This window comes from Dermacentor andersoni, chromosome 4 (assembly GCF_023375885.2).
Source record: "Dermacentor andersoni chromosome 4, qqDerAnde1_hic_scaffold, whole genome shotgun sequence".
Taxonomy (NCBI): Eukaryota; Metazoa; Arthropoda; class Arachnida; order Ixodida; family Ixodidae; genus Dermacentor; species Dermacentor andersoni.
Genome location: NC_092817.1, coordinates 128,922,394 through 128,936,584, shown reverse-complemented (window position 1 = coordinate 128,936,584; position 14,191 = coordinate 128,922,394). Strand labels below are relative to the sequence as shown.

Here is a 14,191-nt window from a genome sequence, read left to right as displayed (position 1 = left end):
TATTGCAGACCTGTTTGCTTTACCACTGCTCCCGCTGAACCCAAGGGCTTCAAGGAGGCCAGTGGTGCCTAAATCGACCGCTGGATAGACGTCTTCACATTCTAATAAAATATGCTCCGTCGTTTCCCTAGCTTTACCACAGCAAGCACATGCTTCTTCTTCCTTCTTATATCTCTCTTTATAGGTGCGTGTTCTAAGGCATCCCGATCTCGCTTCGAAAAGTAATGAGCTTCCCTTTGAGTTATCATAAATACAGCAAACTGCATCACAACGCCATCTACAGGCAGCATCTGGGATCGAGACAGCCAATGGGTGCCCTTTATTATCTGCAGGCATGTCGCTTGACTCGTGTCAATGTTTTGTGCTTCAGCTCGCCAAAATGCCGAGCGACGCCGCTGCAGTAGCAATCTGCGTGGAGTATACTACTTTTGTCGGCGCCTGTACAACACCTGATCATATTTTATCGGCTCATACTTTGGGTTGTACTTCCTAAGAACCCAAAGACTTGGTGGTTCGTATGGTAATGCTTGTCAGTCACATTTCTTTTGTGTAAATCCTAAGCGTTTGGGATTTAAGTACCCAGAAATGTGGTCGGGATAGCCACCGGACTAGCTCGTTGGCAAACCTGAACTCCAATAGGAGCCAAATGGAGTGCACAAGAGAAGGACAGACAGTGATGTCATTGTCTTTCCCCTTCTCTCGTGCGGCCTGTTTGGAACCCATTACGCCATGACCAATGGTAAAGCATTGCACTTGTAATGTGGAAGATATAGGTTCAGCTCCCATCTGCAGCAGCCTGTGCTTTCGTCCCACTTTTCATTTCCATTTTCTTTATTTCGCATCTCAGTTAAAAAATATTGTCAATTTCCAATACGTTTTTCTTGGCTTCATTGTCTGTTGGCTTTGTGTGGTTGCTGCCTTGTGAAGTTTGAGACCAGCCATGTAGCAAGTTGCTGAAATGCTACCTCAAGTAGACTTGGTAAGATGCTCTTGAAGCTTTCAGACTACATTTTTCTTACGCTGTGCATTGCAGGCTCTGAAGCTGCAGTTGGCTGTCGAGGCGGTAATCGGAAAACTGAGCCCCGACGGTATGCTTCTGCACGAGGGTGAACAGGAGAAGTACAGGCCGGAGGATCTGAAGAATGTGACCATCTACGACGTCTGTCTGTCTCCGCTGGCGCCGCTGAACAGGAACTGTTCAGTGCAGAGTGTGTTCGCCTACTTCCAGGACAGCATTGACAAGTTGAACATGACAGACGGCATAGATCCATTCTCCTACCTTCACCACTTTGACAACTGCAGCAAGTATGTACTCTTTTTGGTGAACATTAACCCTGATTGCTTTGCAAGCAGCGTGCCCATTTTAGCTGATCTCATGCTAGAATTCGCTAGATCTAGTGAATTATTGGCTTGTTTAGTGGTAAATGTGCTCTTTTACATTATTTCTTTGGGGGCAGATTTCATGTGCAAGTCTTCATATGGGACGTTAGCTCATTAACAGAATTATTTAGCAGAATCGAGCAGATATTGAGTGTTCTGTTGGCAGAGACTTTGCCAGGAAATGTTGTATCAGGTGAGGAGGAAGCCGTTAGTTCAAATGGCAACTATTACAGTAGTACTGCATGGAGCACTTCAATGTTGAAAAGATCATGCCTTCTTTTCATTTTCTCTGCTTCTTTCTTTCAAGACATGTGAAACTTGACAACTACACTACACATGACACATTACATAGTTCACATCTTTTAAATCTAAGGTGGTGACCATGTGGAATGTATGCTGTTGCATAACAATGTTTCACTGTTGGGGAGTAGGTTTCATGTGCTTGCCACTTATGGTAGCCATTATATTTATTGGTTTACAGTCACCGACCGTTTATTCGGACCTCACGGGGACTGCGGAAATGTCCGAATAAACAGGTGTCCGAAAAAGCAGATTAAGAAAAAAAATGAAATCCTTTATTTCCACGCACTTATTCGGGCTCGGCAGTAGGCTTGAAGAAATCGTGAGTGCGCCGTTGCACGCTGTTCCGTTTACGCGCAATCAGATAAGCCTGAATCTCGGAGAGAGTCGTACGGTCACTATAGGCGGCTGAAAGCACAGTCACTGCTTGTGCACGCTCCGCATGCAACGGCAGCGTAGCACATGGTGCGTCATCTTCCGACTCGGAGTCATCGTCCGGCGGTGCAGCAGAAACCTGACGAATGATCTCGCCGTCGTCCGAGTTCTGCGCATGTCAGTACAGCAGTGTCAGCACCTGTGAAACTGTCAAATGAGACGGTGTCCGGAATTGCAATGCAACCACTGCGCAGGTCTCGGCAGAACATTTTCCGCGTCAGTAGGGAGCACATCGGAAGGCAACAAATCTTAGACCTCCCGGCACCCGCTTGGCGGCATTCCCCAGCGCCGTCTGCGCAGGCACTGTCGACGCCATTAGACACTTGACGCGATGTTTCCGTACGCCGCGTTGGATCACCGAAACCTCGACACAGCACACAAAGCAAACACCACCGTGCCGACACCAATCGCACAAACGAAAAATGTGGCCTACTCGCAGCGTCGTGCGCGAAACAAATCAGCTGCTGGATTGTCTTGACATGGCTTACTAAACTGAAACCGGAACTGCTGTACAGCCACTCTATCGAACCAGGCAGAAACAATGATGATGAGCGGGGATTTCCAGTAGCGCCACTTCGTGGGGCAGCAAGGAGGCTCCGTTCAAAACAAAACTGGCGTTCAGCAAGTCGAACTATGCGCCGGTCAGAGTCTGTGCATGATGCCCTCGATCAAGTTGGCTCAAGGAGTGTCCGAAAAATCAGACGAGAGGTTGCAAGGTGTCCGAACTTTCGGCAGTTGTTATACATTATGGTCTATGGGGAGAATGGTGGTGCCGCGAAGCTGACCGAATAATCGGGCATGTCCGAATTTTTGGAGTCCGGAAAATCGGTCAGCGACTGTAGCTCATGTTGTGACTTAGCTTTGAGAATAGTGAAAAACATAAGTTGCATCTTAGACTCGTGCTTTATTTTTCTTGTTTCATGATCATCAAGCCGCATTGTTTTCCTTGTCTTTAGTCCTCTTATCTTTTGTCTGCAGTCCTCTTATCTAGTTTACCTTCTCTTCACATCTGATACTTTTATCATTTAATTGATCTCTACGTCAGATTTTTTGGAATGTACTACTTGCTGGCCTCTAAAGTGTGCGTCCGTTGTCTCACTCTCGTGCTCTTCTCCCGTGCCAATGCAGAAACGTTGCAAACATGGGCTGCTTTGCGAGATACGGTGGACCAATCGACGACATCTCTCTTGTGTTGGGCGGATTCAATGGCACTGACTTCCATCTGGCCACTGCTTTGGTGATCACCATCCCTGTGACCAACTACAACGACGACGTGAAGAAGTACCCAGCGCTTGCCTGGGAGAAGGAGTGAGTACTGCACCTGTAATGTAGCAAAATGCCTGTGTGCTTAATGTGTAGCCAGCTGACAACAATCCTATTCTCTATTACCTGGCGGTGGTTTCCCTTTACGCTAGTTGGGCTTGCTTTGGAGTGACGAGCTACTTGGTTTTTCAGGTTCATCAAGCTTATGAAGCGCTACAATGACTCTGAACTGATGACTGTTGCCTTCATGGCTGAGGTAAGGAAAAAGACACCTTGACCATTCTTCTCAGCTCACCTCTTCATGTTTTTCCTCTCCCCCATAGCAAATGGCACACAGGGCGCTATAGTATTGCTCTTGGCCTTTATACAGAAGCTAGGCTTCTTCCAGCACATGTAGTGATAATATTGTCAATGTGAGCCCAGTGATGGTTTTATTTTAGCGCGCTATATAGCACAATTGATCTTGATCAGGCCCTATATTTAAAGGTAAACTCCGGCATTTTTTTAACCATTTTAGAATGTGGTCACCTTCAAATGGAATTTGTAGTCCTGTCACTGGTGGGGTGGTTGAGTTTACTTAGAAACTCGTTAATAATTTTAAATAACCAATAAACAAGGTATTGAAACGAAAACGGGTAACTGCTTCGTGTGACGTCACAATGCGTCTATAAAGTCTGATCCTACAGTACCGTTGTGTAAACACGCAGAACATGTGCTAAACACGCAGTACATGTCGTGCTAATGTCAAAACAGCGAAGCTGGCGATGTCTTTTGATAACATAAGAGCATTTCCAGCTTTTTTGGACTAGATGGCAGGCATTACAGCGACGACATGAGGGCTGTAGGATCGCCGTTTTGTTTTGAACCGCCGCTACGCGAGGCAGCTGACATGCTCAAGCTCAATGCATTGTGCTGCGGCAAAAGGAAGAGGAGCACCGGTTATCACATTTGTAAAAATGATTATTTTCAGCCGTTGTCTCGTAGAAAAAGGAGCCAGCGTTGTCGTTCCTGATCGTAGGGGCAGTGTAGTCCCTGACGTCGCGAATACAGGGTGGCCTGTATAAAGGCATACATTCGTGGGCACGAATAGGGAGCATTCAACCAATCTTTCAAAGTCATTTTCAGGAAGACTAAATGGCTTGCAGTCATGTCATCTAGCACAGATAATCAGTGTGAAAGAGAATGTATATTCAAAATTTTATTAAGGTCAGCTGACGTAAAGAAACTTGCCGGAGTTGCCCTTTATAGGGGTTCCTCTTTGTTCAAACTCTGCTTTATTCAAGTAAATTTCTGATCCACATGCTTTCCCGCGTAGAGAAGTCAGTTTGTTTCACTTGTCAAATGCCATTCATTTTGTCATGTTATATCGAAGGTGAAGAATAGAACAGCCAAAAGCACGTGTTCGAAATTTAGCGCTTACTAGGCATCTTGTGCAGAGTCTTCTGCCAAGCGATAACTTTGCAGCAGTTGTTATACGGTGAGAAACACTTACCAAATAAAGATTTGCCATGCCATTAACACCAGGGGTGTGCGAATACTACTAGATTATTCGATTTCGAATCGAATAGTAAGCCTACGAATTATTCGATTTGGCAATCGCATGCCTAATGTTTGGTTTCTGGAATACTATTCGACGTTTAGAACATAGGTAACTTAGGGTAAGATAGGGGTAACATAGGTAACATAACTTAGGTAACATAGGGGAATGACCTGGCTGGGGTCGTTCCTTTGGCGCGTGCAGCGTTCCCACGGCATGCGATCTCTATCAGTACAAGGTTCATCCAGGTCGACGACACCGAATAAAAGCGAACGCTCCGCAGGCCTCCCAGTTTGAGAACTCTTTACCGTCGGCATGACGACCATGCGGAATGGCGCCGAGCAATGCGGTGCGCATTCCCTGTTTTTGTCAGTCGCACAGATTGGCCTTGTAACGAGGTATCGACAACCCGCACAAACCACACCTGCCGTAAAAATGGAAACACCATCCCGTTTTCTGGAAGGAAATGGAAAGCAGCGCTTTCTAAGCAGTAAAAGATAGCCTTTAAGCACAGTATGGCCCATTGAGAACCCCATTGGTATTTAGGACAACTTTGCTATTTCTGCAGCTTCTGAGGGAAAAATAAGCACTTTATTCGGTTTGACAGATATTCTATTGATAAGAAATATTTTCCAGACCTTTGTATATGAACTGAGTGGTTATCAGTGCAGTCATACTAATGTGGTATTCCCTTTAATAAAAGTAGAGTATGCATGTCAATTCATAGGTACCTAAATTACTGATAGCTAGCAAGATTCCTGTTAAGTAACGTGGCTAGCCTCCTGAGCATGTCCAACACTGCTTTTTTTTTTTTTTACACAAAATTTGGAAGCATATAAGTTTGTATTAAATTTTTCCGATATTCGATTTGATATTCGGCTATTTTTTTTTCTTGATCATATCCGATATTTGATTCGAAATCCGCTATTCAGTATTCGCGCACTCCTAATTCACATGTGTCACTATCTCTACAATACTTAATTATCAGGTGACTTCAGGAACTGACTCATTGCGCTTTGTTTTGTATTAGTTTATGGCATCTTTTAAACCAGTGCTAGCAGATAAGCTCACAGCATAAGTTCAAACGTGTCCACATTTCTCTTGCTGCATGCTGCTACAAGGCACACATCTGTACGCAACCTATTTGCTGCGTCTTACAAGCTGCTTCTGTGTTGCTTCTTCAGCGATCCATCGAAGATGAACTCGAACGGGGCAGTCATTCGGATGTCGTCACAGTTGGGATCAGCTATGTCATCATGTTTGCGTACATCGCAATTGCACTGGGTGACATCAACAGTTGCAGTAGACTTTTGGTAAGACCGCCTAAATTGTTTACCTGAGTGCACTTTTTTTTTTTTGCACATTGTGGTGCGTGCAAGCCTGCTTACAGTCGAACCTGACTATATCGAGCCCGTTTACATTGAATTATCCCTTATGTCGAACAATTGCTAACACAGTTACGTTACGATGAAAAGATACAGCTAGATCGAACAAAAATAGCAGCCGCTACCGATACACCCAGAAGTTGGCTTAAGGCTTGAGAATGAGGACTGATTAGAAGAGGAGAATGTGTAATAATGTACAAGAATGTCTTGTATGAATATGTAAGAGGAGAATGTATGTGTCGTGGCATAAGGGGAAGTTAATATCGTACACTGCTTTTTACCCTTCTTGTGTACAAGACAGGGCATGAAATGTGCTCATGTTGATATTTTTAAACTTGTAACCTTAGTGGATGATTTCCAAGAAGAACCGTAGGTATGATGACTTCGTTCTGTTTGCTTCCAAGATAAAGGGACGTTCTTCAGTCTAGAGTAAGGAGCTCAATAACATCATAATTTCGCTTGCCCTTTGCAAAACATTTTTTTGTGATACTAGAATATTTTAATTTGTATTATTATTTATCCCAGGTTGAGCATATATTTGCACTGTTTCGGCCCTCTCGCAGATCGACTCAAAGATTTCCCTCGGCCTTGTGGGTGTGCTCATCGTGCTGCTCTCGGTGGTGGCCGCACTTGGCATCTTCAGCTTTTTCAACGTTGCTGCAACGCTCATCATTGTCGAAGTGATTCCCTTCCTCGTGCTTGCTGTCGGTGTTGACAACATCTTCATCCTGGTGCAGCAGTTTCAGGTGGGCATTCTGGAGTTGTCTGGTCCTGCCTCATTTCATGCCTGTTTGGAACGGCAGACGACGCTAGCGATCATCTCTCGCCAAAAAGCAAAAACCAAAGTCTGTTACTTGGCCAAACACGTAAACATTGTTCTGCACACTTTTTTGACAGAGCCAGTCATTTGGGAATCCAAAAGAAAATAGCTGTATAAGTATTGCAGTACTTTATTTCAATGTGTGCATCCTCTGCCACCATATTATGTTTCATTTCAGTGTGCTAAGGGCCTTCACTGGCTGTAAACAGACATGCCGAGAACTGCACATCCAGATGCAGTAGAAACTTGCTTCTGATTTCCCTGCTGCCAGGTTATTCCCTGTTATGTCATGCGAAGCCTGGTCCATTTACCACTGATGTGTTCATGTGACATGTCCTCCGACTGCTGTGTTGACTGAGTCAGTTACTAGGTTATCGCTGAGGCAGCTGTTGAATTTCACTGACTTGTGATGGCTTTGGTGTTTTACCTGTGGGGACCCATCACTCGCCCCTTTGTTTTCTCCCGGCTGTTGCAGCGCGATGAACGTCGCGAAGGAGAGACAACGGTGGAGCAAGTGGGCCGTCTGGTTGGAGAGGTGGCGCCCAGCATGATGCTGTCCAGCGTCTCCATGTCGGCCTGCTTCTTTATCGGTGCGCCCAGTTCTGTTCTCTGCGCTGTTCCGCTGCTTTTCATTTCGCTGTGTGTCTTCTCTTACTGAATGACTGGACTGGATGACAGGAATTTCATGTGTCTCTAGGACGAATTGCAGTCTTGTTTGATGCATTAGGGAGCAGTGCAGGTGATGTGGACAAACATGGAGACAAGGGAAACTGTCAACCTCCTCTAGATGTTCTGTCATATACCATAAGTCATTGAAAAACTTCAGTACTCTGAAGACACTCGGATAGCTGAGCACATGGATCAGGCGTATCTGGTTCCTTGACTCACGAGAAAAGGAAGCAGTATACATATGTGCGATAAATGTGTCGTTTCTCTGTGTTCTCAAGACGGCTGACACTATTTTGTATTGTCTTTTGCAGGTGCCTTGACAGAAACTCCCGCAGTGCGGATCTTTGCACTCTATGCTGGTGTCGCGCTGCTTATCAATTTCTTTTTGCAAATGACCTGCTTCCTCGCCTTGTTTACTATGGACACACTGCGTCAAGAGGTGAGCATTCAAGGCCAGGCTTGCTGCTTTGCTGCCTTGAGCAGTTTGACGCGTTTAGCACCAAGTATTGTGTAAACAGATTATATAAATATTTCCGCCAGGTTTGCCAAGGCTTTTTTGCAGTGATAGCTTGTATAAACCAAGACAATTTGCTGCTCTTTGTGCTGCCAAATGAAGCTGTAGACTTGTAAACGTTACGACTGTACTGTGTAAGGCGTAGAAGATGGCAAAACATATGCATTGAAAAGTACTACCTTTTTGCCTTACCTTTACTACATTATAATATATAAAAAAGAAAGGTGCTCTGAATTGAAGGAGCAGCACTCAAAAAGACTCAAGTGTTGTTCCTTTTCGTCTGTGTTATATTTATTACCTTTGAGGCCGTAAAGATTTGCATGGAATCATATGATTTGTACAATTGCATCACCTTAACATCACTCGGCAAGCAAATAGAGAAGCACCTATATTGACACCACTGTTTTCACTGTGGTAGTGGCCATTGATCAAAACTCATTGTCCTCGTGATGTGATGAAAGATGTGGGAACTTCTTTTTTTTTTTTTTTGAGCGTATTCCTCTCCTCTTGTGTTTACTGAGCAGATGCCGCTGTGTAATGGCAGGAGGACAGCTTTGCGATTCATGAAAAACAACGGCCAACATTTTTCTCTGGCATTATTGCTTAGAACCTGATGTTGGTGGCAATGGGATTCTAAAGTTTTAAGCCATTATTCTTGTGTCTTGCTAATAGGACTGCTTTCATTTCTGCACTCTTTATTTTTTTCAGAGCAACCGCCTAGATCTATGCTTCTGTATAAAGGCTTCAAAGAAGAGCAGGCCTTCTGAAAACACTAGTCTGCTTTACAAGTTCTTCAAGACAGTCTATGCACCCTTCCTGCTCAGCGACTCCGTACGAGTGGTTGTGGTGAGTGTTTCATGAAATCATCTGCAATTTTCCCCCTCTCTCTCTGCACGTGTGTGTGCGTGTGTAACTGGTATAAATTTACATATTACTTTACACAGGCTCTTGCGTATAGTACTACTGTCGATTGTGGTGGTGGGCAAAGGAGGTATCCAATGCATACTTATTTTCTAGGGTGGATGAATTGGCTGCGACAAAATCTTTTTCTTTCTCGTTTCACTGTGGTACCTTCTATTTCCAAAAAATTTACTGTGTGCTATTTATTCCTTAGGAGTTACCAGAGAGCTTCAATTCTGTAGTGGTGTTTTGAAAAGTTGAGAATACTATAGCAGTAAGTGACGTTGGGCTAAGTTGGTAGTTGGGCGAGTGTGGCTCCACACCAGATTTTTGCACATGCAAAGTCATCAGAAGATACCGGAAAGTATGTGCACGCCTGATGCTCGAAGCTTATGCAGTTTAGAGGTGGCGCTGCATGGGGTAGCACGCCTTAAATTCCTTTTAAACAAAAATGAAATGGCATTCTTGGAAGGTGCCCCCTAGATTTGCCGCTGAGGGAAGATGACATGTCTTCAAAGAAATTTTTCGGACGAGTCTCCTTTTTCTGCCACCTTTAACCTTCGTGTTCATGTTCTTGTTTATTGACTATGGGTGTGCGCATGCGGAGGGGGGCGGGAGGAGAGGCTGTGCTTACTTTATGTTTTGCCCTGTTGCAATAAAGACAACGTTGTTAGTCGGTGCCTGTGTTGTCTATTTTCTGTCAGTCCTTTCTTTATTTCATCTTGCAGCGCTGTTTCCCGCTTCAAAAGTAAGGATACTGTACTGACAAATGATGTTACTGCTACTTTTTGTTGTTGCTGTCATTGTTACTTCAATTTAGTATTATATTCACTTTGTACATTAGTATCAGCATTAGTGTTATATTTACTATTGTTTGTCAAAACATCATGAAATGAATATGCCTCCTGTATTTCACTTGCAACGGTATATACTTAAAAGGCCCCTGAAACGATTCGGACAAATTTTGTAGACGCGTAGGGTACAGCTTAAGTAGAACATTCGCACCACAATTTAAATGAAGCGTTATGTATTAATGGAGCTACAAGCGATTACAAGTTACCCTCCTCCCTAGCCATGCTTTTCTCCCGGAACTAGTTCGCCAAGTGATCGGGGCTAAGCTCCGCCTTTACTGGTTCTGCGTCACGATGCGACGTCACATCATCCACTTCCGGTTGTTTCGGAGCCCGCCCCCGCCTGCGCGATACCTCTGCGCTAGCCGCTTGACTGTCGATCCCAAGCGAGAGCTATCGAAGCAGCGTGCGTTGCAAGCATTCTGTCGTAGCGCCGAACGTGTCTGGTATTCCGGTAATCACACACTAGCTGAACATTTCGATGGAACGGTGGAGGCATAAACTAAAGCTGATGAAGGAACTTCAGCGTAGACGTACGTGAGCTGCCTGATCGGTCTCCACGGTCCAGCCACCCGTTGGCCCATAGCTTAACCAGCCAAAGAAAGAGCTAATATTGCTCTAACCAAGTGTAAAACATTTTAAACATCTACAAAAACAACGTGTTAATGATTACACTCCTGCGAAAAATTTGCACCAGCAGCAAAGAAGAATACATTTTGTTATTACTACCGTGTGTGGTTGAGCTCTACGCCACCAGGTTGCTGCACCGTGCAGACCATTCACATTTGTGCTTCTGTTCATCCCCTGAAACGACACGCAAGGGGACATGGCCAGGCCCTGTCCCCTTGCACTTGCGTTTACCCTAGTAGTGTACTCGCGAAACGCTATTGTGTTAGTAATCTTCTGGTGTAAAGTGACGGCTGCAATCGCACAAATCCTGGCGCCGATGGGATAGCGGCAGTCCGATGCGCTGCAGCCAGTTCACTCGTCTACGGCTTGCAGAGGGACACAATGTCGCAGCTGGACATATTGCCAGTCGCTACGTTTGCAGTCCACAACGCAACAAAGTCAAACCAAAGCGCTCGCGAAAAGACAGATCAACATTGACGCCGGAGCTGTCGTCAAGAACGGAGCACGTTGTAACACAAGCAGACGACACTTGCTGTGTGCCGGAAGCGCTTAAGTGTACTGAAAAAAATGTTCTTGTGCATTCTCTTTATGTTACTTTCTTTTTATAAAAACAAATTAACTAACATTCCAACTATTACGAACATCATTTGTTTAGTGTAAAGTTGTAAAAATTGTCGATCACGCACCCTGGTCAGCCGATCAGATAGCTCGCAACACTGACGTCATATGGGTGATTTCCATCATATGGGTAGGGGCGGCTTAAAATTCCACCGAGCAGTGTGCTGCGATCGGCAGCGATGTGCATTTTTAAAACCTTATGATAAATTACACGCTTTACGCAGAGCACTTAGATGTGTCAATGATCAGAAGGACCTACTCTAACGACTCGGTACGTTTGTAGAAAATCGTCAAAATCGTTTCAGGGCCTCTTACTTTGGGTACACTTTGTGCAACTCTTGATCGTGATTGCTTGTGTTAGTGATGGTTGTTGTGTCTATGCATCATTCCTCAGATGGTGGCCTTTATTGGATGGCTGTGCTCCTCCATTGCTGTCATAAGCAAGATTGAAGTTGGCCTTGACCAGGAGCTTGCTATGCCTCAGGTAAACATTGTTGGGCAGGAATTTTCTATGGTCACTGTAGCCTCGTCCGTCATCATCGCCATCGTCCATCATCCAGTGTCACAATCACTGCTGCTACAGCCACACATCTCCAGTAGTTCGACTCGCATGCCGTAAACTCTAAACTTTGCCCTCATCCACTGGCCAGGCTGGATGTTGCTCAGCTCGCCACTGCTCCGCCTGCTGACTTTCGCTCTTCACCTTACCAAATCCATGCAAGAAGGGCGGCAAGCCACATTGGCCCCTGTCACATCGTCTCACAGTCATCTTGGTTCTTGCTCTTCAGCAGGGCATGAATTGACCATCTTGGAGCTCGATCATCTTGAGCTCGATCATTGACCATCTTGGAACTCGATCGATTTTGCAATGAAAGCAAAACTTTCATTGCAAAATCGAGTGAGTTTCGATGCTGTGGTCAGTAGTTAGACTGGGTTACTGTGGAGGCTGATTTTCTGTGTTACTGCGTATTACTTCTTGTTACTGTGCGTTCTGTGCTACCGTAAAGGTATCTTAAGCATTTTTTGTGGTGTCCAACAGGGTTAGGTGCTGTGATCAGTGGGGGTGGGGGTCGTGGGTGTGGTGGTTGGACTTTGAAGAGGTGTGTGTTGGTGTTGAGAAGACGGGTGACGGAAGAAGAGGATGGTGGGCGGAGATGTAGCATAATGGGTTGGCAAGGTGATGACGTAAGGTGCTGACTGGAGGGTGTAGCTTGGCGCTGGTTGGCATGATTTCCAATGGTACATGATATCCACACGATATTTTTTTTTCTCCTCTGAGATATACGTCTGCCAGTGTCAACTTTTTTACTGGCACTATTCAGGAAGTCCACAATGCCTTATTTTTTTATTTAATAAAAAGCTCTGTTATAAATAATATGTGCAACATTTTGCAAAACTGAGACTGTTCAAATTAATTGGAATGTAGTATCGCACAGTAAGTCCTAGTTGGTAAAGGGCAAGCATATTTTGTTTTTCTGCTTGAGATCTTTCAAGGACGTTTTGACTCTCTCTTGCATCCCCTGATGTGTGTTTTCTCGCAATGTGTCTCGCATATTCAGAAATTTATCTTCCCCACATTAGACCCGCGATGGGGAAAGGTGGTGTCGTAGTTAGCAGCTACGACGAACAATGGTGCAGCCTGACTGTGCACTTGTCAGTGGACTTCTTGTCAGAGGACTTGTCAGTGGATCTGCTGAAGACTTGCTGTCTGGCTTCAGTATGCAGCAGTGGCGAATCTGATCATTCAAAAGCACATCCATTGACAGTACTGTACCTACATGCGACTTTAATATGGGCATAGGCAAGCATTCACTCGATAACCTTGCATGGCGAGTCAAACTTCCCCAATTCCTCATCGTGTTTCCATGAAGGAACTACAATCGAACACCTTTATGAACTAAATGCCTGCGGCCTCTGAAATCGTTCATTATGCAGGTCACTTCGTTGTAAAATTCGTGCACGGCACAGCTCACTGTAGCACTGGGACAGATATATTCTTTCATTATGCAAGTAATTTCATTATGGTTGTCGAGGTGCTCGACTCTATTCCTTGTATGTATTTCAGCAAGTTGGCGATGTCTTATAAAAGGGGGCGATGAGGGCCAATTCAGTGTGTTTTCACTCAACTGTGTTGTTTCCTTTGTTAGCAAGAGCACTTCAGACCTCGACAACCTTTGCGTGGCAGGAACACTTGTCAAGTGAAGGCCTTTCATCGCATTGTTTCAGGATTCCTACCTGCAGCAGTATTTCGACTACCTCAAGAAGTACCTTCAAGTGGGGCCTCCCGTGTACTTCATGGTCACCGAGGGCTACGACTACACGGACGTCAAGAAACAGGCCAGGCTGTGCATCAACGAGCAAGTCTGCGACCAGGACTCTGTCGGAGCTAAGCTCAAGCAGCTGACCTTTCTGAGCAACAGGTGAGGCAGCCTTCCAGGTTCCAGGTCACGGATGTAGTCATAAACATCAGGTCTTTTACAGCACTTATTCTGCAAATGTACACAACCAGATCACCGATCATAATCACCGGAACTATAGCTAAAATAGGGACGTTTAAATTGCGTATTCTTACACGCATACAGCGTTCTGCGTTTTGCCAGTAGCCATTTTTGACCAGATTATCACTGTTGGCAAGTCATTGCTTGTTGCAGTATGCACCAACTTGACAGAGATCTTGTGCTGATGCTTTGACCTGACAACCTGGTGTCTCTCTCTCTCTATCTATCTTTCAGGACGTATGTGACGAGACTGCGGTCGTACTGGCTGGACCAGTACATCCTTTACATGCGGTCCTCGGATTGCTGCTTTGAAACCATCAAAAACCACGATTTTTGCTACTCCGACTATGGCACATGTAAAGCCCATTTTTGTTTCCTTTGTAGCAGGCTA

General features: G+C 45.0%; 1 protein-coding gene across 4 annotated transcripts in view; it reads left to right on the top strand.

Annotated features, from left to right (window-relative positions):
* Window positions 1-14,191, top strand: part of LOC126537803 (NPC intracellular cholesterol transporter 1-like) — a 126,926-nt gene that overhangs the window by 88,878 nt on the left and 23,857 nt on the right. For all 4 annotated transcript variants that reach the window (XM_072287922.1, XM_072287921.1, XM_072287920.1 and 1 more), the window contains 11 exons: window positions 1,034-1,305; window positions 3,244-3,423; window positions 3,571-3,634; window positions 6,100-6,228; window positions 6,864-7,046; window positions 7,596-7,710; window positions 8,101-8,228; window positions 9,012-9,149; window positions 11,697-11,786; window positions 13,529-13,722; window positions 14,035-14,156. In XM_072287922.1, coding sequence (XP_072144023.1) covers window positions 1,034-1,305; window positions 3,244-3,423; window positions 3,571-3,634; window positions 6,100-6,228; window positions 6,864-7,046; window positions 7,596-7,710; window positions 8,101-8,228; window positions 9,012-9,149; window positions 11,697-11,786; window positions 13,529-13,722; window positions 14,035-14,156 — 1,615 coding nt within the window. The remainder of the gene's footprint in view (window positions 1-1,033; window positions 1,306-3,243; window positions 3,424-3,570; window positions 3,635-6,099; window positions 6,229-6,863; window positions 7,047-7,595; window positions 7,711-8,100; window positions 8,229-9,011; window positions 9,150-11,696; window positions 11,787-13,528; window positions 13,723-14,034; window positions 14,157-14,191) is intronic.